General features: G+C 44.2%; 1 protein-coding gene across 1 annotated transcript in view; it reads left to right on the top strand.

The window, feature by feature from the left end:
• Positions 1 to 698: 698 nt before the first annotated feature.
• Positions 699 to 27,363, top strand: part of LHCGR (luteinizing hormone/choriogonadotropin receptor) — a gene marked incomplete at both ends in the record, with an annotated part of 61,176 nt that continues 34,511 nt past the window's right edge. The window contains 6 exons of the mRNA XM_082852259.1: positions 699 to 862; positions 19,709 to 19,780; positions 21,780 to 21,854; positions 24,854 to 24,928; positions 26,954 to 27,028; positions 27,117 to 27,194. Of these exons, the coding sequence (XP_082708385.1) occupies positions 699 to 862; positions 19,709 to 19,780; positions 21,780 to 21,854; positions 24,854 to 24,928; positions 26,954 to 27,028; positions 27,117 to 27,194 (539 nt within the window). The remainder of the gene's footprint in view (positions 863 to 19,708; positions 19,781 to 21,779; positions 21,855 to 24,853; positions 24,929 to 26,953; positions 27,029 to 27,116; positions 27,195 to 27,363) is intronic.

The following is a 27,363-nucleotide window of genomic DNA, read 5'->3' as shown; positions in this document are numbered from 1 at the left end:
TATAAAAATAAATCTGAACTGGACTTTGCTTTCTAGGACCTCACAGTCTATAGTGAAGGTAGAGAACACGCTCAAATCACTACTGTTAGGAGGAAAGTGGTTACTACCAAGAGAAAAATTACCGGGGTTGTTGGGAGGACAGAGATTACCCATAGCCTGAAGGAGTTGCTGGGAGAGAGTGGGAAAGGATTTGGGGGCTGAGAATGAAAGAGTGGAGGAGGAGCGTCTTTCACCCCTTCTGAAGCGGCCAGGGCTGGTATCGAGTATCATCAGTCCGTCCCTCTCACAGATGTAATAAGAGAGATTCGGGAAAGGAACACAACTAGCTCAACTTCACACTCATAGTTACAGCAGAGCCAGGACGAGAATTCAGAACTCCCCACCTCTTCCCGTATCCAAAGCATTCACCACTTCCACACGCTACCTCCTGTAACTAGGACCATTTGGAGATGCAGAGGCCAGGCTGGGGAACGCAGCAGAGAGGAGGTGATGGGGTCCCTCAGGCCACTGTCCTGGGTCGAGGCAGAGCGGAGACTCAGCAGCGGGGGCGCCATCGGGGATGGGGGGGGGGCAGGGGCGGGCCGGCGCGGGAGGAGCCGGAGGGCAGGCCAGTGGGCGGGGAGAGGGGCGCGGGCCGCGCTCCCGGGCTGTCCCGGGCACTGGCCCAGCCGCAGGAGCCCGCGCTCAGGCTCCCGGCCATGGGGCGGTGGCCCCCCGCGCTGCGGCCGCTTCTGCTGCTCCTGCTGCTGCCGCCGCCGCCGCTGCCCCGGGCGCTGCGCGGGGAGCCCTGCCCCGAGCCTTGCAGCTGCCCGCCCGACGGCGCCCTGCGCTGCCCCGGCCCGCGGGCCGGCCTCGGCCGACTGTGAGTACGCGGCGCCCCCGCCCCGGCACCCTCGCTCGCTCCGGCCGCCTTGCCTCCCTGCTCTTTGGTCCCCTGGATGCTAGGAGAACGACGCTGCACCACCTCTCAGGGTGATAAGCCCAAGTTTGGCGTCTTTGCCACGCCCCGCCACACCTGGGGTTGGGGTCCCGAGCACCCTCCAGCCCCAGATGGCCCCAGGCCCTCTCTTTCACCCTGGTTGGGGCCACGGCCAGGGGCGTGGAACTGCCCAGAGGCCACACGGGATGGCTTCGCTCCCTGCAGCTGCTGGAAGCGGACGGGGTGTCATGCTCCTCAGTCGGCAGCTATCTCTGCCCGGAGAAGTCTTGCGTGTTCTTTGAGCCTTGGGCCAGCCAGGATGGCGAAGGTTACTGTGCGCTCTGTTTACCCTATGTTCCTCTAGGAATGGGGCACTCGGGCCCAGTGTCCAGGCGTGACCTGGTCACTCAATGGGGACTGCTGGCTGGCTCATCCCCCAACCAGTGCTCCCCTACACTTCAGTGAGCATACAAGTCATTGCTCCACCCCAGCCCCAGATGTACTTGCATTTCAGCCTGGTTGTCTGATCAGATGTACTTGCATTTCAATCTGGTTGCCGACTCGATGTGAGGCCTTGAGTTCCAGCTCTGGCACACCACCACCCCTTAGGGAGCTGTATACACTGGCAGGCAGGTGGAGGAAGCTGGCTGCTGTAGTGATGGGGTATAGAGGAGAGGGGGGTCTTCGATACTAGCCTATCTGAGTGTCACCAGACACTTTTTCGGGAAAAGGTACCACATATTATATGGTTCTCTTTCTATGAAATGTCCAGATAGACAGAAAGGAGATGAGTAGCCATCAGGTTGGAGCGAAGGCCCAGTGACTGCTAATGCCTGTTGCTTTTTGTGGTGATGAAAATTATCTAAAATTAGATGGTGGTTATGGTTGCACAACTCCATGAACATACTAAAAACCATCGCAATGTACAATTAAAATGGGTGAATTTTAGAGTATATAAATTACATCTTGATAAAGTTGTTAAAAGAGAAAAGGAAAGAAAAAAAAGAAGAAGACTATAAACGTGTCCAAAAGGCACCAGGCTGGTAGAGGTGTTGGTTATGTTCTAACCGTTAGACGCGATGGAATTCCATGCTGGGGGAGGAAAGAGATCCCCCCGCCCCATGTCCTTGGGCTCCCAGCAGTCTGTCAGGAGCTTGCTTGATGGAGGGAATTCCTCCACCCTCCTGAAGGGCTGAGATTCTCCTCTGGGACAGTTAGTGGCCTTTGGGGAATATTTGTGGTTGAGAGATACAGTTTAAAGGTTGAGGGGCTTATATTAATTGGTTTGCGTTAATTTTCTTGTCAGCTCAATTCCCTGAGGGTGAGGACCACGCTAATAGAATTTGTTTCAATCAATCAATAAATCCATAGAAGCTGCCTTCCGAGTCCCAGCCCTTGTCCTTCCCTGACAAGCCTGCCATCTTGCTCTTAAGGATGATTGTGCCACTAACACTGTGCCTTTCTCACTCACCTGGTACTTATCATACAGGTTATAAGAACCTGAGATCCAAAGAGTTGGAAAAATCAACCCAAGGTCCCACAGCTATTGAGTCGCAAAGACAGGACTTCACCTGCTATCTTTTCGTATTTGCTAGTTTTTGTAAGAAAATTACCCCTTCCTCAAAAAAAAGAAAAAAAGAAAAAAAAATTCTCAGCTTCTCCAAATTGGCACTGAGTTAGAAAACCTCCTGGTTTCTACCGGGAGACAGGCATGGGTGAGGCAGGCATGGGTGAGGCAAGTCCCAGCCCCTTTCAGATTCAGCTTTTCACTGAGGTCTCTCAACAATTCCTGCTGCCACACCCACACTGGCCTCAGGAGAGTAGTACCTCTTCCCTGGAGTAGGCTGAAGTGAAAAGACTAAAACAGAAACAAATTCTCTCACTGCCCCACGGCACAGTTTATAGAAGCCTCGAACACCTCAGAAAGATTTTACAGGGTTAACTAGGTTTGGGGATGGACGTGGGAAACAGGTACAAAATCAGTACTGCTGGCATGCTGAGGCTGGTTAGTCCCACTCCCCAAAAGAAGCCAGCTGTCCAGGCTCTGAACATTCCTGTGGGATTCTAGAGAATCCCTGACTCCCTCCCTTCACATGCATTATCTTGGCATGCACACCAGCAGCATCTCCTCCTAGACATTTAAACCCCTCAGGTCAGCACGCGCTCTGACCCGCACAAAGTCAGGCTTCCTAAGGAGCAGATAATTGAGATGACCTCATCCTTCAAGGGAGAACCCTATGGAGGTGGAGCCTATAAAAGCCAAAAGGGGATACGTTTTTCAGCATGATAAGGTGACTTCAACGTCCATATGACAAGAGGATGCATAGAACGAATAGGAGGGTAGTTTCTTTAAGGCCATGTTCTTCATACCAGCAGCATAAGTAACACCTGGAAAATGTTAGAAATGCATACTCTCAGGCCCCAGTTTCTGCACCAGAAACTCTGAAGGTGTAGTCCAGCTATCTGTAGTTTAACAAGCTCCCCAGGTGATTCTGATGCATGTTAAAGTTTGAGAATCAAGGTATTCCTCCATGGAGAATATAATCTTCTGGAAAGCAGGGAGCATGTTTTAAACTTCTTTGTGCCAGACACTTCTCTTCTCCATCCCCTCCGACACCCCTGACACACACACACACACACACACACACACACACACACACACAGTACCTATTTATTGCAAAAGGCAGCTGTGATCAGATTAAAACTTCAAAGTCTGAGATGTGGAAAAATAAACAAGATTAAGAAAGAATTTTTTGTTTTGTTTGTTTTGTTTTGTCTTCAAAAAAAGGAACAGAGGAAGGAATCCATGGAGAAGGACAGATTGAAGACACAAGGGATGATGGTATAAGATGCCCATGGGAGTGGGAGGAAGACATCAGTGTCAGATCAGAGGGGAAGGGTTCATCTTAAAAGAGAGGGATACTTCTGAGCTCTGGCAGAAGAAGACAGATGGATGAAGGTATAACTTAACATTGAGGCAAAGGAAAGAAAAAGTGAATGGGTTCTGCTTACATCCTCTTTTCTTGACGATGAATGAATGAAGTGGTAAACAGTAATTACAAGATAGAAAATGCCATGAATAACAAGTTATTAGGAGTTCATAAAAAGAAGAGAGCTGAAATTATGAGATAAGGGATAAGAGGGATGTGGTCTTGCACTGTTATCCACAGGGTCTGATTCTGCAGAGAGAAGGGTAGATTTCTCAATTCTGGGGCTTGGAGGAGGCGAGTACCACAGAGCACCTTAAAATTCATCACTGGCCCCTCAGTAGATGCTGGTTCATGTTTTAATCATTTCAGGCCTTGGTAGTCCTGCCTTATAAGACTTCCATCTAAAGTCCACTATTTGGTTAGGAAAAAAAAAAAGGAAAATGGATAATAATTGCTTATCATTGATAAGCCCACTGCTTGCAAATTTTGAAAATGGCATTGTTCAATTGTTCAGATCTTTCCAGCCCAATAATATTTTATTAAAACCTTAGGTATTTAAAATCTAAAATGTGATACAAAAAAGAAAAAAAAAAGCCTCCCATGTATTCACTCATTTTAATTGGAGAAAAAAAAAGTAAAAGAAAATAATTAATTTAAAAAATGTCCTTTTCCTTTTGTTATTAGTTTCAGACAAGTCAAAGGAGGGAGAGGGAAAAAAAAAATCTCACCTTGCCCATGGTTATATAAAGATCTTTGTCTCTATGACAACAGAAAGGTTGATCTGCTTGGTATGGAAACAGCTTCTGAAAAATCTGTTAGTAAGAAAATGCTAATAATAATAATAGCAATTTATTTTTTGCATGCTGTGCCTACTAAACAGAGATTAAACTTTTAGACTTTATTATAAGACACAATCCAGAGACTTTGGAAGGATAAAATGTGCTGTATCCGTCAGTCCAGTGTCACAGGAAGATGTTAATTTTCTGACATCTTTCCTGAATGTCTTTCTCCTTCTCCTACCTTGAGAATAAATCAGGATCCAGAATGGTGTTCTATGCTGTAGAAGGATGTACCAATGGAGGGCATGGTCCCTGTCCTTGAGGAGCCCACAATCTAGGTGGAAACACACCCACACCCAAGAGACGTGTAGGTAGGAAGAGAGAGGCAACGAGGCTGTAAGGAATTCAGGAAATAGATCGGTCACTGTGGACTGAAATCTCCAAGCGAAGGTGTCATGGACCAGGGTTATGAGGCTAAACCTTGAAGGAGAGAAGGGAAGGAGAGTCCAGGTGGAAGAAAAACACAGGTGAGAGTAGGCTAGACATTTCCCTACTGAGCAGCAAAGAATACGGTTGAATGGATCCTTCCCTTTTTATACCTCTCCCTCGTTCTTTGGAGAAATTTTTTGGTAAGGGAAGATATAAAGTCATCAGAAATATTTGATTAAATTACCCAGAGAGCTGTTCAAAAAGAAAAAAAATTCCTAATATGTAGGAACTAATAAACTAATCTTAACTAATAAACTAATCTCAACTAATAAACTTTCAAAGCCATTCTTGGACAGTTGATTACAAAGGCATTAAGCAAAAATCATGATTTGGAGTCACTTCCAACAAGCTTTGCCCAATGTCCCCTCTCTCCCACACACACATACTTGCTTTGATACCTTGTACTTACATCCACTTTTGCATACACCCCACATAACGTAACTATTTATTCCATGTGTACCTCCTCTGCAACAGCAGGGTTTCTCAGCCTCAACACAATTGTCATTTGGGGCCAGATAATCATTTGCTGTTGGGGGCTGTTTCATATACTGTAGGGTGTTTAGCAGCATTCCTGGCCTCCACCCACTATATGCCAGTAGCACTGCCCTCCCAAATGATGACAACCGAAAATGTCTTTAGACATTTGCCAAACGCCCCTGGCGTGTGTGTGTGTTGGGGCAAGGGGTGGGGGAGTCCCCACCTCACCCCACCATGGTTTTGAATCATTGTGCCAAAGTGAGAAGCACCTGAAGAGGTCTTAGTCAACTCAGGATTCCCAAAATTTCACAGGTAGTATGATTAAAGTGTCTATTGAACTACATGATGATCAAACTGAGTAGAGAGCTGAATAGGAACAATTAACCAATGCAAAAAGGAAGCATGTCTGTTAGTTAGCACGTACCACACCTAAAGGTCACTTAAAAATCTCCATCCTAGAAAATGGGGAGGTGATGAGGTGCTATGAGTAGCAGAGGGAGTCAACATCCAGGTCCCAGATTTGCAGACCTCCCAATCTCTCCTTTGAAAGGGCCATCCAGAGAAGCAAGACTAGAAGCTTACCTACATTAGTACAGCCCAACAATTCCACAGATTGTTCTACTGTTTGTTGTTAATTTGTTTTAACTTACTTATTAGAGAAAAATCAATCCTCAGCCCAGGGTCCATTAAAACAAAACAAAACAAAACAAACAACCACCAAGACAGGCTGAATTGAGATCTATTGGTTCCCGTCCAGGACACCAGGTAAGAGTCCACAGGATAGAGGGAAGCCTACCAAACTCTTACAAGTAGGACAGCTTGGCCCTACCTACAGCTTCCCTGAAGCTGAACCAGACAAAACAAAAACAAAAACAAAACCTTGGAATTCTGATAGCTCATGTCCCACCTTCCTACCCTACTCCCACAAAAACAAACCAAAAATAACCAACAACAGCAAAAAAAAACAAAGACCCAAGGTAGAGGTTGATCTTGAACCTCAGTTCTGACTCAGCTCTCCCAGCTATTACCTTCAAGACAATTCTTAAACCTGGCTGTGCCTATAAACAGACTCCCTGGGGGAAGCTTTGCAAGGGCCAGATTTTATTAGTTTAAAAATCATCCTTTTGGGGAAAGTGAATGGTGACCCCTAGCAGGACACTAAAAAGCAAGCAACAGAGTTCCCAAAATCTCAATGAACATGTAGAGCCAAAAATCTTCACACACGGATCCCTTTGTCATTGGACCCAGCTCTCCCTTTGGAGAGCAGTAATTCCTTGGATTTTTTTCTACATTATTCTTTTTTTTTTAATTTCAAAAGCAGTATGTCAGGGACTTCCCTGGTGGTGCAGTGGTTAAGAGTCCACCTGCCAGTGCAGGGGACACGGGTTCGAGCCCTGGTCCGCGAAGATCCCACATGCTGCGGAGCAGCTAAGCCCATGCACCACAACTACTGAGCCTGTGCTCTAGAGGCCATGAGCCACAACTTCTGGGCCCATGCGCCACAACTGCTGAAGCCCACACGTCTACAGCCTGTGCTCCGCAATGAGAGGCCACCACAATGAGAAGCACGTGCACCGCAATGATGAGTAGCCCCTGCTCGCCGCAACTCGAGAAGGTCCACGCACAGCAATGAAGACCCAATACAGCAAAAAACAAAGGCAGTATGTCAGATTAATTCAGGGCTCCGGTTCTGTTCCTTTACCCACCTCTATCTTCTTCCCAAGCTCCTCAATTTGGCTTCTTTTCATGTCTTGAAATGAGGCACAAAAGCTTTCTTTCCAAAATACAATCTCCCAGGTTGGCTGCACCAGACGGTGTCTTGGCCTTGTGTAATTTTGATCTCACACATGGAATTTTAAAGCCAGTTGAGTCATGGCGGTGGAGAGAGGCCCTGCTGCTCACTTCCAGACCCAAGAGGGCTGGCTCCACGGGAGCATATGTGTTCTGTTCTGGCAGCTCCCCTTGGTGTGTGAAAACTCACATTTAATGCAGATTTTAGCAAATTTTGCACCAGCTCTTTTTTTTAAGAAGGCAATTAAAATAATCCCACCCACCAGTCAGGTGGGCTTCCTAACTCCGTGGGCAGCTTCTAGCAGCTTCTCCACATGGTCCTCATTTACTCTCAGCTTCTGCCTCCCAGGGAGATGCCACCCCGTCCCAGCCAGCAAACCACTCACAGCTGCTCTCTGTGTGGCCCTGAACCACAGCTCTTTAATGCCACCTGGGCCAAATTCAGAAAAGTCCAATTTACAAGTAAAACTCAACTCTCAGAATGAAGGCTTTATCCTTTGCTGCTGTTAAATTTGTCCTTGACGCTGATAAAATGAGGTGACTCCTAGGTTCATAATTCTACCTCACGAGCATCAGCGGACAGCATTTCTGAGGCCACAGGGGTGGAGATGCCCTGGTACGACAGGGCAGGGTCCAACACAGTCCCCAGATTATCTGAATTGCTCAACAGGACAAAGACCTGCAGACGCGAGTTCTAGCACCGGGTCCCTCTTTCCCTAATGGGCACTGTGGGCTCAGGACAGTGTTAAAACCTCTGTGCTGTCTGTAAAAGGGGCATGATGATTCTTGCCCCTGAGTGGGGCTGACTGTGGTGAAGATAAACAAGACAGCAGGGCCCAAAATACTCGGAAATAAAGGTTTCCCATAACTACAAAGTATTATTGTAACAATCTGATGATGCAGAGAAGTCCTGAAGGACCCGCAGCCCATATATGAGGTTGAACAGTAAATATCTATCATCTAAGGGGGAAGCCTGATGGAATAGTCTTGCTCCTGTGGGGTGTTAATTAGAGAAAATGACCCACTAGGTCTTCTCAACCTGGAAGGTGAATAAGTTAGAATCCCAACATAGCAGAGCTCATTACTGCCTGGAGTCTGATATGCTAGTTTTTTCAGCCCAGGCTGAGCTGCCCCTCAAACATGCCACTTAACACCTGATGATACCCTGTTTTCTATCATTCAATTGGGTCAGTCCTATCTGTCCAGCTAGAGCGTACAAGCCTATTCTGGGTCCTTTCCCCATTCCGCATCCCTAAACCTCCGTCTGGACACATAGAAAACCTTCAGGTCAGACATGCTGACCGCTCAGGAGCTACATGCTGAAATGTACAGGATCCATAGACACCGCCCGTGCCCTCCAAGAGCTTACAGTCTTCCAGCCATAGGAGAGAGAGGACTAGTTCTCAGATGACGGCAGCGAAATGCAGAAGGTGAGAAAAGCCAGATGACGGTTATAAACAAAGGCTGCTGAGACTTTAGAGAAGGGAGCTATCCCTTCTAGCCAGAGTAACAAAGATACCTTGGTGGAGGTATTATTCGAGCTGTAGTTCTTTAAGCCTCACTCTCTACAGGGGCAACTGGGCTAACACGCTTATCCCATAAGCTCCCTCCTGGCCTTTGACACCAGCTTAGAGAGGCCACCAGGGAAGCACTATTCAAAGCCTTCTGCTCTCTCACTGACCACCAGGCACGTGCCCTGTCTGTGTTACGGATCATCAATGGAAGAGTGGATGACGTCCCCCTGGAAACCTTGGGTGGGTCTCTGATGAAGGCTTTTCTCATTTGCAAGCACCAGAAATCATCTCTGACAAATTTAATCATAAGAGATTAACTTAACAGAAGAATAAAGAGGTAGAAGGATGTGAGCAAGATCCAGAGAGAATATGGCGTTTTAGCAGCAAGAGGTCAGGGCACTTTTCTGTAGATTCCACCTTTACAATGAATCAGCTCCAAAGATTCCTCCCATCTATTACAAGTTTAAATTCCTGAGACAGAGAATCTGATGGCTCCACACCCTACTCCTGAGACAGAAGCACAGTCAACGAGATGCTTCCACCCTATTGCAACCAGCAGTGAAATGCTTCCAGAGAAGGGGCATTTTTGAACCAGGCACCCACACAAATCAGTGTCTACCAGAGCTGAGGAGTCAGTGAAAAGTGAAGGTGCACATGCCAGTAATTTCAGGCAATTCAGACCCATTCCATCAAGTTAATTAAAAGTATGTAGGGCTTCCCTGGTGGCGCAGTGGTTGAGAGTCCGCCTGCCGATGCAGCGGACACGGATTCGTGCCCCGGTCCGGGAAGATCCCACATGCCGCGGAGCGGCTGGGCCCGTGAGCCATGGCCGCTGAGCCTGCGCGTCCGGAGCCTGTGCTCGGCAACGGGAGAGGCCACAGCAGTGAGAGGCCCGTGTACAGCAAAAAAAAAAAGAAAAAAGAAAAGAAAAAAGTATGTAGTATATCCGTTGCAACCAGCTTTTGCAGGCTCACCAAAAAAAAATGTGTCTGCAAACAGAAGCTTGTAATGAAAGAGTTTCCTGGAGCATATCTGCAATGTCACTGCCCTGACAACATAATATTCTCTGCTTCTAAAAAATATTTTTGAGAAATCATTACACAAAATGCAGACCTTCCCTGGGGAGAATTCAACATGTAGTTTTATTTACCAGAGTTATTCTTGTCATGTTATATTATTGCTAGAAGAATTCTAGTTTGGGGGTAAAGATTGGGTTACTTTGCTTTGTGTCTTTAGAAAACTTGAAATGGGTTTTGAGTAAGTGCTAAGATGTGTTTACCATTCTCCTCTGAGGCTTTATATTTTTAATTTAGTTGTTGCACAAATGACTTGGAAAATCCATCATCCAGGGAGTCTAATTGAAAAGTCTTGGTTTACATTATATCAATAATTCGTAAACTCCCCAAGCTTCTTGGGTGCTCTGGAAAGGCTGTCTTGGAGAAGAGTCATGCAAATTGAACTTTCCAATGGGAGAGTTCCAACTGACTGAACTTTTTTTTTTTTTTTTTTTTTTTTGTGGTTCGCGGGCCTCTCACTGTTGTGGCCTCTCCCGTTGCGGAGCACAGGCTCCGGACGCGCAGGCTCAGCGGCCATGGCTCACGGGCCCAGCCGCTCCGCGGCATGTGGGATCTTCCCGGACCAGGGCACGAACCCGTGTCCCCTGCATCGGCAGGCGGACTCTCAACCACTGCGCCACCAGGGAAGCCCTGACTGAACTTTTTTAAATCAATGAGCAAATGAGAATTCTGCAGAGTGGCTCCCTAGAGTTGAAATATTTAATGGAAGGTTGTTCTTTATCACTTCCTTATCATTTCTTTAAAAGGCTATCAGACAAGGTCTATAAGAGATACTTGAGCCCAACAGAAAGGTACCAAGGCGGAATGTCTGCCCTCTCTCTCAGTTGTCCTGTGTATAATCAGCAGACAATAAAGAGCTTGAGACAAGCCACAGGCATTTTGTAGACGTAAGGGTGTGACAAATAGAAAAGTCCAAAGTGCTGAATCCACCCCATCCCCAGCAAGGAAGGAGAGTTGTCATCAGGCATAGCTGGGGCAGCTTGACTCCTTCATAGTAAGCAGCTGTGAATTTAAAGTACTTATTGAGCTCTAACCTTGTACTACATGCTGTATGAATATTACATAAACATTTTCTTATTTAATCTAAAAAATTTCTGCAGTAGTTAGTATCATCATCACTTCATACATGTGAAATGAACCCAGGCAACCTGACTCCAGAGTCTCTACTCTTCACTATCCCACTATGCTGCTTCCAGAGAGAAAGCACATACAATTGGTGATGAAGACACATTCCATAAAGTATATAGCGCCTGAGACAGACCTTCAACCAAGGGTAGAATAGAATCTGACCGGCAGAGAAGGGTAGATGTGCCAGATGGTAGAAACAGTGTGAATGAAGGCAGGAAAATGTGAAGTAAATTCAGGAGACACAGTAGTCTGATTTGTCTAGGGAGGCACTGTCCAGTAGAAATATAATGTTAGTCACAAGTGTAATTTTAATTTTTAATAGCCACATTTTAAAAGGTTTTAAAAGGTGAAATTAAGTTTAATATTTTATGTAATCCAACTGTACAAAATATTATCATTTGGTCGGAAGGCAGAAATATTGAATAACGTCCTCCAAACTTGAGACCGAAAAACAGAGCAGGCAACTCCATGAAGTGCAATATGAGGCTTATTGAGGGTAACTTACATACAGGTGGGGTCAGGCTGACGTGACATTCCGCATTCGAAGTTGTACTCCATACCACAGGGTACGGAAAAGGGGATAGGGGGCTTTAAAGGGGCCAGAGCTAAATATAAAACCTGACTTCTAGAGAGAAGCACACCCACACTGGATGGAAACCAGGGGTTTTTCCTTCCTCTGGGGGGTCTCATGACCATTAACCATCTGCATCGGCAAAAGGCATTCTTCCAGTTTTCATTTCAGATGAAGACAAGGGTAAAAGTTGATAGGGAACTCATCTGGTTTGGGTGCATTCCTCACGGGTAGGCTAAAGCTCCGTCTTGCAGAAAGGGGAGGGAGTAGGACTGTGGGCCTAAGAGAGAGCTGAAAAAATAGTCAGTGTGGTTTAGCCACACCCATCTCAACATGTAATCAATATAATAATTGTTAATGAGATCATTTCCATTATTTTTTCCCCGCTAAGTCTTTGACATCTGGAATGTATTTTAAACTTACAGTGCGTTTCAATTTGGACTGGGCATACTTCAAGTGCTCAATGGCCATATGTGGCTAGTGGCTGCCTTTTTTGGACAGTGCAAGTTTAGTGTATTGGTTATGTGAGGGGAAGAGTGGGTGACAGGACTGTCAAATAAAGTTCAAGCCTTTATTTCGGGGGCCTTGAATGCAAAGCTGAGACACTTGTAGATAAGTAGACTGGCCAAGGGGTGGCACAGAAGAATCCGAGTGTAAGAGTGACAATGGTGGGAGTTATCAGGGAGACTAATCTAGACTGGGCAGAGGAAACCCGGGATGGAGTACAGGGAAACCAGTTTGGGGACTACAGAGCAGTCGAGGTGAAGAAAAGAATGACCAAGGAGAGTGGCAGTGGAAAAGGAATAAAAGGGCTGGAAGCAAGAGACAGTCAGAAGGCAGAATCTACCAGAGACTGGGAGTTCAATGGTAGAACAGAGGAAACATTCATACAAGGCACCTGATAAATTCTCAAAAAATAGGGCAGGAAAAAGAAAAAAAAAACTGGGTAGTCATTAGTGCTGAGGAGGACAGGAGAGGAAGAAAAACACTCTGGTAGGCTCTGAAGCTTCATGGAAGAACAGGAATTTGAGCTGCACCTTTGAAGTTAAAGACCGTGAGCACATGCCCTCAAGAAGCTGGTGGCTCTATCAGAAGGTGAGGTTTTCGCAGAAGAACCAGAGGATTGCATAGTGGGGTGTATCAGCAAACCCCCAGAGGAACAGTACTGATGTGATGTGACTAATGTAGGACACAGCACTGGACCAGGAATGAAGTGACCTATGTTCAAATCCAGATCTGCTGCTGAATTGCCATGTGGTTTCAGGGAAGTCATTTTACTTTTCCTCACTTAAGATTCTTCATCGAAAGTGAGGGGTTGGACCAAACCAGTTGCAAGCAGCCCTTTTAGTCTGATTCCCTGAGTCTAATACAGTAAATACTTAAAGGAGCGTTCTAAAATTTTCTGATGTAAAACTTAACGTCTTGGATGTCCATCTATACTGACGTCATATTTCGGTTAACGTTGACGTCGAGCTCCCTCTAGGTAAATGCTGAAGACAAGAGGCCAATGAATGAAGACATACCCAATAATGAAGTTACCCAATAGATCGATGCATTTGAAAGCGCAAAGATTTAAAATCGTTTGTAAAGGAGAAAGCCATTTTTATTTCACTCCAAGATGAAAGCAAGTTTATTATAACTACTGGGTGACTTTGATAAGAACACAGGAATTCTTAAGCCTCTGTTCAGTGTAGAACAAGGTCTCGTGTAATAAATATAAAAACATTAACATTCTTTTGAATTTAAATAAGGTGATGTTTCCCTCCCCCCATTTCTATGAGTTCATTAGGCAAAACATCTTTGACCATCCCTGGTTTCTGTCTTTTTGCCTCCCCCTGATTTTGTAGTGTTTTAAAATTCAGGGTGTGTAGCTCTAGCAATAAACTAATCATCTGTGAAAGATGGATGGATGTTTGTAGCTTTCTTAAATCGATAATATAGATGGCTTTTCTAAACCATTAGAGGGAAGTGAAAAAAATAATTCATTTCTGTCCTTCTGGGCAGAAGAGGTAAAGGCTCCTGCAAGGCCAGCAAAGACCCCACCCAGGCTTTGAGGACTCCAGATGAGTGCTGGGATTTCTTCCCTGGCTGTTGTCTTCCTCTGCCCCTGCTCAGCCTGTGGGCTTCAGAAGGCGGTCCCGCCCTGGAATTCCAAGCTCTTAAAAACCAAAGTGAGGTAGGGGAACCTACAGTTGTAATTGGCTTTAGGCAACACCTGTGTTTAAAAGTGTTAATTGAGCCATATTTTCCATTTACCTAAGGAGTTTGCTATTTAAGGAACCTTTCATCAATCCTCCTGTAGAGCAAAGAACTCTTTGGTCATGCAAATATCTCCCAGTAGATAGGTTTTTATAAGCAAGGATTTCTAAATCTTGGGTTCCCTTGAAGGGGAACAAAGAAACTCCTGACCCTGAAACTCTCCAGCTAACATTATTTTGAGGGTTCATTAACAAGCCAGTGAACAGGACAAACTGGCTTTGTCCAAGGTCATCTGTGTTATTAAACTTAGAAGAAAAAAAATAAGAGAGGCCCAAGCCCCACCCTTGAGTACTCAAGAGGCGTTAGGAACAATTCAGGAGGACCTGATAATGCAGCATCTTCTTCTTCAAGGAGATTAGGTTTATCTGAATGCTATTTGTTTATCTGTTGCTAGGCTCTGACAGAAGGTGAGCTGGTGCCTTGACAACTGGGCCTGGCTAGGAAGGGGACTGAGTCAGGGCCCAGGAGAAAGGGTTGATGGAAAAGAGCTCTGCAAGTGGGATGGCCCTCCTGAGCAGTCTCACCATGAGGCAGAACGAAAGGGCTGGGCCTTTATTCCATGCATTGACCAGTCACTGGATGCAGGCTGCGGAGGAGAGCAGACCTGACATTAGGTGAGGTGGCAATCTTAGGCTGAAGGTAATTCCAGGAGAGCAACTCCGCTGAGAGCTTCAGTGGCCCACTCTCCCAACAGCTGGGGGAATGAGTACCTCAGTCCTAAATGGTGATCTTGGCAGCCCACCAGCAGCCACTGGAGGAACTAACCCAGCTGCACTGGGTAGCCCCAGCACAGGGTCCCCATCTGTTCCAGGGGGCCCAGTTTGAAAGTCAAAACCAAGTCGTGAGAGAGATGACATCGATCCTAACCAGACAGCAACTAGGAACTGTTCTGGGTCAGCAGTGTCTTCTAAGAGGGAAAAATACAGGGACCAGGATCTGGTGACTGACAAGAAGAGAAGGCAAAGGCTCCCCTCCTGGATGGACTCTGGGGAGACCGAGCAGGCTACAGGGTGAGCAACCAAGGCCGAAACAAGTACCGATACGGGGCGGGGGCCGTGTGAGTCAAGGTACTGCAGGCACACTCCTGCCCTCCACGTAGTGTCGGGTCTAGTGTAGACAATGCGGAAGGACACAGGACTTCACCAGGGTCATGACCAAGCACAAGATCCCAGAGCTAGGGTGAGAGACTGCTTCTACATCAACTTTAACACATAACTGGAAGGTCTGGGGGACTTGTATGTGGGATTCATGAGTCGATGGAGTTTCCAGAGCTGATGATACTAAGGCAGCCTTTGTCATCCAGTCTAAGTATTTGCTTCAACATCTCTGGTAAAGGCTCTTGACCAAGGTAGAATGTGGCCATAATCCAGGTATCGCCTGTGTTATATCATCAATTAATTTAAAAGTCCAAGTTTAAAACTATAAAAAGGACTATGAACTGTAATAAATATAAGTAACTGCATGATTCCACACCACATACTTCCACAGCCATCTCACTGACTATTCAAGAGGCAGAGAGAACGCTCCACTCTGCAAGTTCAGCTTCACATTTGCCCAGTAACCTTGGTTCTCTACCACCCATCTGAGGTGCATAGTTTGGGAGTGTCAGTCTCTTACGTTTCTGTGCTCCATGCATAGCTTTCTTTCCCTTTGTTGACACTGGACAACAGAGCTGCTGGACTGTCCTTGCTTTTGGCCCCTTTTTCCTCAGTTCTCCTTGGCTTCTGCTCTGTATCAAATGATATTAACTAGACCTTTCCATAAGAGTTCCTGAAGTTCACAAAATTCTTAGAATTCATGTAGACCTAACTTTCAAAAAAAAAAAAGAAAGAAAGAAAGAAGGAAAGAGGAAGGGAAGAGAAGGAGGGGGGAACTCAGTACATCAAAATGAAAATTTTATCTTCTGCATTGGTCTCTCAGGTACAGAGGGTTAAGCTGACCATACTTTTGCCTTCAAATAACATAATCAGTGGGTCATTCAAAGTCCCCTCATTTTAGTTATTCATTTTATTCCCTCCTCCCACTTTCTCTCAGCTCACCATAGGCAACCATGCTGATGTATGTTTATATGTTTTCTAATGGCTGATGTTTGGTGTGTCTGTATTTTAATTCTGCAAGCAGTGTCGTGTATACATATCATTAATTTCTTAGTTGTTTCTCTTAACACCATGATTCTAAGACCCACACATGCTGCTCTGTGCACCTTTACATTCTTGCTCCTAACTGGCGACCCATTCGCAGGTGCACACTTTAGCCCCCCTCCCTCACAGCAGTGGACACTCAGGTTGCCTTCAATACCCCTTGATGCCACAAGGCTGTGAAGAAAATCCTTGTGCAAGTTTCCTTGAGTATCAGTGTGCAGATTTCTCTGGGACATATACAGGAGTAGAACTGCAGGGTTATTGAGACAATTGTTCACATTGCTAAGAGCTTCTGGCTTCATGGAAAGAATCACAGAAGCATCCGTCAGAGGAGGGATCACCTTCAAAGGGAGTACATTCAAATGGTTATTAACAAGTCATGGGCCACGTGAACATTTAAATACAGGAGACAGCCGCTTGAATGCTTAGTAACTGCGTCCACTGCGATGAATCAGAAGGGAACACACAATCCCTCTAAAATAAAAATATAAGTCAGTGGGGAAAACAGTTTGGGATTCACAGAAGCACGTTCCCCACATCACTTCATGAGAATACTTCTGTTGTGAAAAGCTTGGTGCACCTGTCTCACCCCACCTCTCTCCCCATTCCCTGAACCCCAGGCCTCTTTCTTGTCCCAGCCACACCCATAAAGCTACCTCCTGTTTGCTCAGTGCCTCTTTTATGGTAGGAACTCTATTTTCACTCTCATCACTGCTGCCTTTCCTGCTCTGAAGCATCAACATCAACTCTACAAAATTTCATCTTGCACCAGGGCTGTTCTGTAGTCACCAGGGACAGCCCGTGTATGATCTACAGCTTCTCTCCCTTCTGCCCAACCTTTGCTCCTTATCCCTCATCCCTACATCGAGCAAAAACTCAGACACCCTCCCTGAGCCACACTGTTCTCCGGGAAGCCACACTGTGTTCCTTTTTTGGAGGAGGAGGGTGCCTGCTGAGAGGCTGCAGCTTCTGGGCTCCATTTACATGAATAAACAGCTCTGAAAGGTTCAGTTGAAGCTTTTATGTAAACACTCTCCAAAATATGTTCTGCACTGCATTATCCCCAGCAATAAAGATTCTGGAATCAGAATTTGGCTGTCAGTTTTATTGATGTTGCATGGGGTACAGTAGAATACAGCTTTCTCTTCTGGAAATTTATTGACTTGGCAGTGCAGACAGCAATAAAACTGTGTTTTTAATCAGTAAGCCAAGCAGACATGATTGCAGAAGAAATATAGGAAGGAAACATGCCATCATAAGAAGATTTCTCCCCCTACAGTCCCTGTTCTTCTCGGATGCCCTGTTAAATAAGTTTGGGTACTGAAGGAGGTACTTGGTGGGACTGTCTTCAGGGATAAAATCAGAGGAGCAAGTTTGGATTACTCGTTCTAGGTTGTAGCATCTCTAAGAGACAGTTGAGTGAAAGCATTTTTCTGCAATGAAATTTCTTTGCATTAGCCCTAGAGAGGAACTGCTGGTAAGCTGCTTTGCAGGAGGAATAGCAAGGGTGTGACATGCCTCTTCTCAAGAGAAACAAGGTTCCAATTCATGTCCCTTCACCTTGCTCACTGAGAGAGAGTGAGTGACCTGCTATACATCCAAAGGAAATGAAAGCACTATCTCTAAGAGACATCTCCATCCCATGTTCATTGCAGCATTACTCATAATAGCCAAGAATAAGGAAACAGCCTAAAGTCACTTGACAGATGAATGGATGGAGAAAATTTGGTATATATATATATATATATATATATATATACACACACACACACGACAGAATATTTTTCAGACATAAAAAGAAGAAAATTTGCCATTTGCAACAACCTGGATGGAAGTGGAGGGCATTATGCTAAGTGAAATAAGCCAGAGAAAGACAAATACTATATGGTATCATTTCTCTGTGGAACCTCGAAAAAAAGCCAATTTCACGGAAATAGAGAATAGAATGGTGGTTGCCAGTGGCTGGGGTAAGGGAAAATGGGGAGATACAGATCAAAGGGTACAAACCTTCACTTATAAGAAGAATAGGTTCTGAGGATCTAATGTACAGCATGGTGGCTATAGTTAAGAATATGGCATTGTATATTTGAAAGTTGCTGAGTAGATCTTAAGCATCCTTACCACACACAAAAAAAGTTAACTACTTGAGGTAACAGATGTGTCAATTATCTTGATATTGATAATCATCCCACAATGTAGGTATACATCTAATCATCATGTTACACTTTAAATATATACAATTATATTTGTCAATTATCCCTCAATAAAGTTGGGGAAAAAATTTAAAAAGAGAGAGAGTGGGTTAGGAATCATACACTTCAGGCCAGTATTGCAGAGTAAAGAACATTTGGAGACTCTCTGCTTGGTCATGTTACCTTGTCCAGGTTACTTAATCTCTTGTGATCAAGTTTCTTCTGCTATCGAAGGGAAATACCCACCTCACACCATTGTTGAGTGGATAAAATAAGGTTACAGGTGGGTGTGCATAGTTCCCACAGCACGTTACAAGCATGTTACAAGTCCCTTCTGGGACTGTAAGACAGCTCGCTGATTTGAATATGCTCATCATGGTGGAGGTGCTCTCCCCCAGCAGCTAAGCCAGTCTCTGCTGCATAGACACACGAAAAACAAGGCAGCATCTCCCACTTCTATTCTCCATATTCCTGATATTCACGTCCCTCCTGAAATGTCCTGGTCCACTCCCCTCTTCTCTTCCAGTCCTTGAGCCAAATCCTTGAATCACTGTACATGCTTGATAAATACTGGTTGAACATTCATCTACGCCTTGCAGTTGCTCTCTCCTGAGTTATCTTAACCCCAGTTTCCTTTATCATCCTATTCTGGTTTTGCTCTTGCTGAGTAGTCACTCTTTGCTCAACTTTTATGTAACGCGTAACTTTTATCTCAGTTCAAGAACACTCAGATTGTTCTTCTGGATACAAGTAAGTGCCTGAAGGAATCTCTATAGATACTCCCCGCAAATGGCATGAGAGGCCCGCTTGATTTAACCACAGGAGCAAAGTGGTCTGGTTGGGATAATACTAAAATAGGCTGCCTGGGGAAGGTGGTGAAGATCAAAATAGGAACATGTTCTTAGTGAATCTTCCCTTCTCTTGCCTGCCTGGTTTTCAATTGTAATTTCACCATCTATTTCTCCACTCTACCCAAGATAGCGTCTTTTCCATCCTTCCAACAAGCCCATAAGTCCACTCTAAAACTGTGTGTTAACTATTTACTTGGTGCCAAGCCCTATCCTTTATACAGGTTATCTTGATTAACCATCATAACAACCCTGTGAAATAGAAATTATTATTTCAATTTTATAGATGAAGAAATTGAAACAGAGGACTTAAATAATATGCTCAGGGTCCTATAGCCAGGTAGTAGGAGAGTGGGGATTTGAACCTGGTTGGGTCTGATCCCAAAGTTCACTATCTTCGAAACAAAATTACACACTCTTTGATAAAGACCAAGAATGAGTCATGGCGCCTCTCTTTATTGATATAAGTTAGAACTTTCAACCTGAATCTAGCTATTTGGAACTCTGCAGTCACACACACACATTTTATTCATGAATTTAAAAGGCACCCAATCTTAAATCTTAAGCTCTTGGCTCTCCTTTTTTCTTTTCTAGATCACTCACCTATCTCCCTATCAAAGTAATCCCATCTCAAGCTTTCAGAGGACTTAATGAGGTCATAAAAATGTAAGTAAGATACTGCATATCAAAAGACATTTATAATTGGAATAAATTTTTCCCTCAGAGAACACATAGTTGAAAGGGGATAATTTTTCTAGGAGAGGAATTGTGTTTAGGAAACCCTAGTATTTTTATCTTTAAAGTACAAATAATACCCAGGGACCTTTGAAGAAAAGGTATGATTTTCAAGAGTTATTAAAATCCAGATAACTAACGTTGCTTCAGTGAACTGAATGTCTTTTGATAAGTGATGATAAATTACTCAAGTAGAAAAGAAGATAGATTTCAGTCATAAAAACTCTCCCTCTGCTAGAGCAGCTATTCCCTCCTGTCACATTTTTAGATCACACCTACATAGAAGAAAATGTGTTGAAAGTTTATTGTGCATCAGAAGATTATCTTTGTATCTAAAATATAAGTGTATCACAAAAACACAGTATCTGTAGCCATACTGATAAAAGGCATTTATCAAAATTGTAAAGCAGCCTGATAATGCAATGTGATCTCATATTTGTGTTACATGTTAACTTCAATCCTACATCCCCGTGTCAGCTTCTAGGACACAAGATCCCATACGTGGAAAGAGAACTTTCAAAGGAGTCCAGTATTCCAGCATCCTCCTTAATGTTAGTCTGAGTCAAAGGACCTCAGAGGCCATTTAGTTCCCAGAGAGCATCTTAACAATCCTCTGGGCTTTGGAAGCAGATTTGCATCTCTAAAGGAGATGCTGCATCATCAGTCCTAGTTCCTTGGGGAACCTCTGATTGCTCTTTAGGGTATAAGCAAGCAATGAGGATATTAAAAATAATTCATTAAGAATTAGTGCATATTATAGGAAATACACTGCAGGTTATGTAAATGTCAGTTTGCTTGAGGCTAACCCTTACTCTTCTGCTCTCAAGTTTAAATGTTGAGTTTTGATAGCTTTTAATATATTAAGACCTCCTAGTGAGGAAAGCAGCCACAGTTAAATAAGTGAACCATTAGGGAGGAATAAGACGAATCAGCCTGGGAACTATCCATCACTGTGCTGTTCACAAAAGACCTTAACTGCCTTAGGCTCAGCCTTCCTGTGGGCTAAAGCTCCCATCAAGCCTGAAGCCTTCAGGGAATGTAAACATTAGATTTTGCGACTTCTTTCTCAGCTGGCAGCAAATGGTAGCTTCTGCTGGGATTTTAGGGTAACGCTGACATTACCTACATGCTTGGCGGTGGTAAATACATGGCAAAGTTGGTTCCTTTACTTTTGTGTCTTTTTTTTTTTTTAATCAGTTCATTCACTTATCTATTCATTCATTTATACCCTACGTGCCAGGCTACATGAAGCCACCAGGGATTTAGAAGCAAATAGGACAATACACCTTGTCCTCAATTTGCTAATGAAGTGAAGGAAATGGTCAAATAAACAGACAGTTACAACGCAAGAAGGACACTTCGTGTAGGAGTTGACCACTTTGCAATTGCATCAGAACAGGATTTGGGGAAAGGGGTAAAGCGTTAAGAAACAATGAATCCTAACCCCAATTAAAACCTCACTAGAGTGATGGAGTTGAGAACCCAGACATTCTGATCCTGGCCCTGAATCTTCCCATGAGCATTATTTGCCTCTCCTCTCAGAGCTTTAATTCCAAAAACTGTAAAACAAGGGAACCTGACTGGATTTTCCCAAAGGACGTGCCCACTTCTAACAATCTGTGACTCTGAGTCATAGATAAATAAGGAAAAGAACCTGTCGCATCAACAGGGAATACTGAAACTTGCATTTCAACTGCATCTGGGTTGCAGGCCCATTGGTGTTCCTAAAGGAGGGGGGCGGGGGGGATGGGCGTGTTAGCACTTTATGATGTGAGGACAACTTAAGGCTTCCCTGTTCTTTTTTAAAAGGACACACTGGAGCCCCCAGTTGTTGGGTTGTACACACAGCTTATTATTATGCAGACACAGTCATTTCTTTCATGTTTCTTCTTCTTCTTTTTTTTTTTTTTTTTTTCTCTCTCTCCCCTAGTGAAATCTCTCAGAGTGATTCCCTGGAAAAGATAGAAGCTAATGCCTTTGACAGCCTCCTCAATTTGTCTGAAATGTAAGCATCAGCTAACAGATAGTTTATTGCTGTACACTATTACCCTCGCTTGCTGGAGCCCACTCAGTATTTGTAGTCAAGCATCCACTGCTAGGAATCCAAGAGGAAAAGACCACAGCAATTACTAGGTCTGGGCAGGCACTAATTTCTCTCACTGCAGTGGCCTGAAGGTTGCCATGGTGACAACTGCTTCTCCCTGGGAGCTGTATAAACTCTGAAACATCACAACACAAAGTTGGAAATTAAAATTGACATTGTGGAGTCCTGTCAAGGAGCTCTTACCTTATGGAAGGGAGTGTATGGAGTTCTTGGGGTGGTGGGAACATTTGGAAAGGAGCTTAGAGATCATGAATTAGTTCACTGGGGACTGTTTGGGCATATTCGTTGGTTTAGTAAACGGTTCTTGGAAACCTACCATGTAAAAGTGTTTGGCATGTGTATGTTGGATTTGTTGTTATTATTGTGATGTCTTTGAACTGAGTCTTAAAAATAATCCTTTCCAAATTATCATTTTCCTCCAATTTACAAAAAAGAGGGGATGGGAGGAGACTGGCTCTATTCAGTTTTCAGATGATAAACCTGTGGCCCAAAGAGGTTAACTGACTTGTCACACAGCAAGTTAGTGCCAGAGCTGGGGCTGGAAATCAGGTCATGTGACTCCTAAACCAGACTTCTTACTGCTGTCTTATCTGGCCCAAACCTGACCTTCTACAAACCACCTCTGCAGAAGAGTTTCGAAAGTTACGGAAGCGAGAAAGATGTTAGCAACAAACATATTTTGAGCACTTGTGCTTGGCCTTCATTTATTCTAGGTTATGTCATTTAATTCTCACAGCTGCCCTGCAAAGTGGGGTAATTACCTCTTTTGTTCATGGGAAGGAACGGGGGCTCAGAACGGTCCGTAACTTGACCCATGTGGCACCTTAGACAATGGCAGGGCTGGAATTCAACCCCAGCCTATCTTCAAAGCTTGTGTATTCTCCACTATACCACAAGGCCTCCCTACGAATGGTCCAAATAGCAATTACCTAAAGAGGATAATTAATTAATAAGTATGTGGGTGCACATGTCCAACCAAAGGTCAAATGCTACTGGAATACAGAGGAGGGAAAATATAAATCTCCCCCAGGAAATGATGGTGTAACCAGAGAGGTAAGACCAACTCACCGAACAGTTACGGGGGAATCCGAAATAATGGGTGTTTTAGTGCAAAAGGTAAAGTCTGGACTTCGCTGTGAAGTAGAATTTCAAGAGGCGAGTGGGGAGCGGGGCAAGGTCATTTCCATTACAGGTGACAGTCCTATCCCAGACCTGGAAATCTGAAATTCTTCAGTTTTAACAGACTTCTCAAGCAATGTTGAAGCAGAGCAGCTTGAGATAAATAAAGCTGTTCGTGATGCAGAGCAACATTTATTAATAGATAAAGTATCAATTTATCAATACAGAAAGAAAAATAAAGTGCTCTAAGGGAAAGTTTATGGACTTTTCCCAAAGAAGGCCCTGAGACTAGAATGTTAGCTCCCCGCAAGCCCTCTTTGTCTTGTTCACAGCTGTATCTCCAGCACCTAGAACAATGCCTGGCACATGTAGGTGCTCAATAAATGTTTGTTGACTGAATGAATGTATGGATGAGTGGTCAGACCCCAAAAGAGTCTTAAGAAATAAAAGTTCTTTCCATCCTACCCACATAATGTCTTATGTGGCCCATGACTGCTTGACTCAGTTGTTGTAAAAATAATTACAACAAAACGTCACTCACCTCTTAAGAATCAAAGGGACAGAAAGGACGGAAATAGGCACCGAGAGTGGGTAACTTTAGAAGGTAGAATGCACGCTAGACTCAGAGTCAGAAAAACCGAGTTCACCTCCAAGTGCTGCTACTTCTCAGCTCTGTGGCTAGAGACAAGTCATTCAACTTCCTGATTTCATCAACTGGAATAGTCATTGTTAACACTGGTGGAGGCCTTACTGCGATCGCGACACACACATTTACTGCTCAGAAACCACACTACGAGGAAACCAAGCTTTAAGTGATGTATCCAAGGTCATACAATTAGTAAAACCAGCATGTAAAACCAAGCTGACTCCAGAGTCCGTCCACCTAACCAATACACTAGATTTTCTCTACAGAACAAGAGTAATTATCATTTCCTTAGGTGGTTGCTGCATGGGTTAAAAAAGCCAGATGCATGTACTACCTTTTACTGAATCCAAAGTAGACAGAACCCAGTAAATGTGGCTGCTTCCCAAAGTCACTGGGGAACTAGGGAGACGAGCAATAACGCCACTGTGGTGTTATGGCTGTACTTTCGTATTTTGCAAAGCCCTGCCTTGTACATTATCTCTACCTATTATGTTACTCACTACCTGCCAACCTGTGAGGTAGGAAGAGTACTATTATTATTCTAATTTTACAGAAGGGAGCATTAGGTCTGGGAAGTTAGGCATCATCACACAACCAATTATCTATAGAATGGACAAAAAATCCCCCCAATCCAAGCCCCCAGCCTCTGCCCTGGGCTTTTACAAAGACTGAGTGCCCGTCTGGATAACTGGTCAGTGTGACTGCCAGCACACTACAAAGAAAACCAGTTTGCCTACAAGGACAAGTAGCCAATTTGTTCATTTCTCCTGAGAATGGAATCTCCCATCACCCCCAGTGTGCTGGCTCCGTGGTGGGGCACGACCTAGCTGGCCAGGAGCCCTGGATGTTGGTGCTTCCTCAGGGGGTGCAAGGGAGAATGGAACAGACTGCCAGCTATGATGCTTACACCTATCTCAGCAAGAGGTTGAAAGCAGAACTTCCTGGCAACAGCCAACCAGCTCTCACCATTCCGTTTCTATCCCCAGGGTCCCTGGAGCTCCCCTCAAGCACAGGAAAGTCACTTGATTTTGTTGATGGCACTTTCAGCCAGCATCCTCTGGTGACCATGACCTTGTGCATTGCGAACGAAACACATCAATTAAACTGCTGCCTGTTTCTCCATTTCTCTTTACAGACTGATCCAGAACACTAAAAATCTGGTGTACATTGAGCCCGGAGCATTTACAAATCTCCCCCGCTTAAAATACCTGTGAGGAATTTTCCTTTTTTAAGCAATTGGGAAGGGGAACATGGGCATCTGATGAAAACCTAAACAATTAAAAGGTTGGAGAGAATTTTTAAACCACATATTTAGCATTATCTGCATGTCTGGCCTCAGCCCTCTGATTAAAATTTAATCAGCATTTCTTATCAGCTACCGTGCTGGGTGCTTTCAAATACACGTAAGTGGTTCCCAACATTTTCTCCGTCCCAAACATCCAAGAAGAATATCACCCCTTTGCAATGATTTTCAAAGTGATGGTGGGCATGGAACAGGGAGGTCAGGACACTTTCAAAAGGGTAAATTGGCATCTCTAAGGTGAGGTGTTGAGGTAGAGAGAGCATAGGTGAAAGTGGAAGAGGCAACTCTGATTTGATCCCCATCCCTGGTTGAAAATTACTGATCTCCTTTCTCTCATGTGTTCATTCATTCGTTCAGTGAAAACTTTTAAAGCATTACTTTGAGGTAGGCACTGTCCCATATAAGCGAAATCATTATTTTCTATTTCCCATTAAAACTTATTAAGTCTACTAGTTAGAACTATAAGTTAAGTACCACTGTAGCCCAGCAGATTCATTGCCTTGCCAGCAAAACCAGAATTCCTGAAACTTGATACAAATCTATAAATTAATCACCATGGATCTTCTCATATATCAAGTAATCACTCATTCACCCAGAAAAAAATGAACATTTAACCCTCTAACACAGATGTCCATTCTCTCTTCTTCCTGATGAATTAAATTTCATAAAATCTGTAGAGGATGCAAAGTCCACAACCCCTACCAGCTGGAAAAAAAAAAAAAAAAGAGGAGGAGGGGCAGACACCTCTCTAGTGTTCCACAACATGCAAGCAGTCCTGCCCTGGGGGATGGGCACGAGTGTAGCTCCTTCGGCAGCTCTAACACTGGATGATGATTCCTAACCCAAGTGTTCTGCTTTTCCAGACCTCCAAGGGGTCTATGGGACACATAAGTATCTGCAGCATCAACTACTTTGGAAAAACATAAGAAAATCCGAGAACCAAACTTGACCACTGCAGCCCCTTGTTGTCGAAGAATCATTGTCTTTATTAAATAGCATCTCACCCCTAAAAAGCAATATTCCCCCAACCCCGGTACACACTGCAGTCCAAGCCCACACTGCCTTCACCAGCCACAGACAGGGCAAGGATTGTGTGATCTGGGGTAACAGGTAAGGAAGAGAACCAGAGTGAGCCCAAAGAGAAAGATGACTTCCTTTCATTGTCACCAGAGTGCCGGGCAGTTCATTTCAGTTGTCCAGTGTCCATGACTGGTGAATTTAAAACGCGACTGGGGGAAGATCTAGATGCCTGGACTCCATTCCCCTTCTTGTGTAATAAAATATCCTTCAGTTTAACCTATCACTGAAGCCTCTCTCCTCTTTGAAGGCTAAATAAAAGGTGGGAGGAAAAGAAGAGGAGTCCTGAGTAGCTCCAATAACCCAAAGAATGTTTAATGATCTCAGTGAGATACAAGGAAGAACTCCCTGAATCGCAAGGTAGCTAAATAAAGGGAGATTGTTAATAATGAGGAAATGGATTTCTCACATGGAGATTAATCCTCCTGAAGTGTTTGAGTTAAAACCTGTTCTAAAGTAGTGAGATGCTTTCTGGAACCATCAAGAGCACGGAATAAACTAGTTAGCAAAAGGAAATGGAACGCAATACAATACGAAAATGCAACTGATGCAATAGCAAAAAGACAGGCTGGAAATATTTACAGATGTAAATGAAAAAGACTTAAAAGTTTAGTCGCATCTCCTAGATCTCTAAATACGAGCCATTAGAGTAACTACCCCCACAGTGTTAGGGGCTTTTAAATTCTGATGACCTTCAGCAGCTAGAAGTGTTACTGATAAAGCCAGACTCCATGTTTTTAAATTTAATGTGAAAATAGTATTACAAAGTGCCTTTCTACCGCTTTTATCTTTATTCCTTAATAACGATCACTTTTACTCACTCTGCCCACATTCCCACCCTGCCCCAAACCACAGGAGCATCTGTAACACAGGCATCCGAAAGCTTCCAGATGTTACGAAGATCTTCTCCTCTGAATTTAATTTCATTCTGTAAGTACCAGGCTGATTGCTATGCAAAACAGTTTCCTATTTGCATCTGAAATTTGGAAAGTAAATATTTCTCATTTCATTCCTCAAGGGAAATTTGTGATAACTTACACATCACCACGGTACCAGGAAATGCTTTTCAAGGGATGAATAACGAATCCATAACACTGTGAGTAAACTGGCAGATTCACACCCTGCCATACAGTTCCTGCCATTCCCACTTCTAGCTTGAGGTGGGCTCTTTCTCATCTTTTGCCATGTTCCTAACTCTCTGGTGACATTCTTTTTGACCTAAAATGCCAAGGGTGAGAGGAGTTGTGTGGGATGGCAGCTAGGTC

This window comes from Leucopleurus acutus (genome assembly GCF_964270905.1).
Source record: "Leucopleurus acutus genome assembly, chromosome: 12".
Taxonomy (NCBI): domain Eukaryota; kingdom Metazoa; phylum Chordata; class Mammalia; order Artiodactyla; family Delphinidae; genus Leucopleurus; species Leucopleurus acutus.
This window is presented reverse-complemented; position numbering and strand designations above follow the sequence as displayed.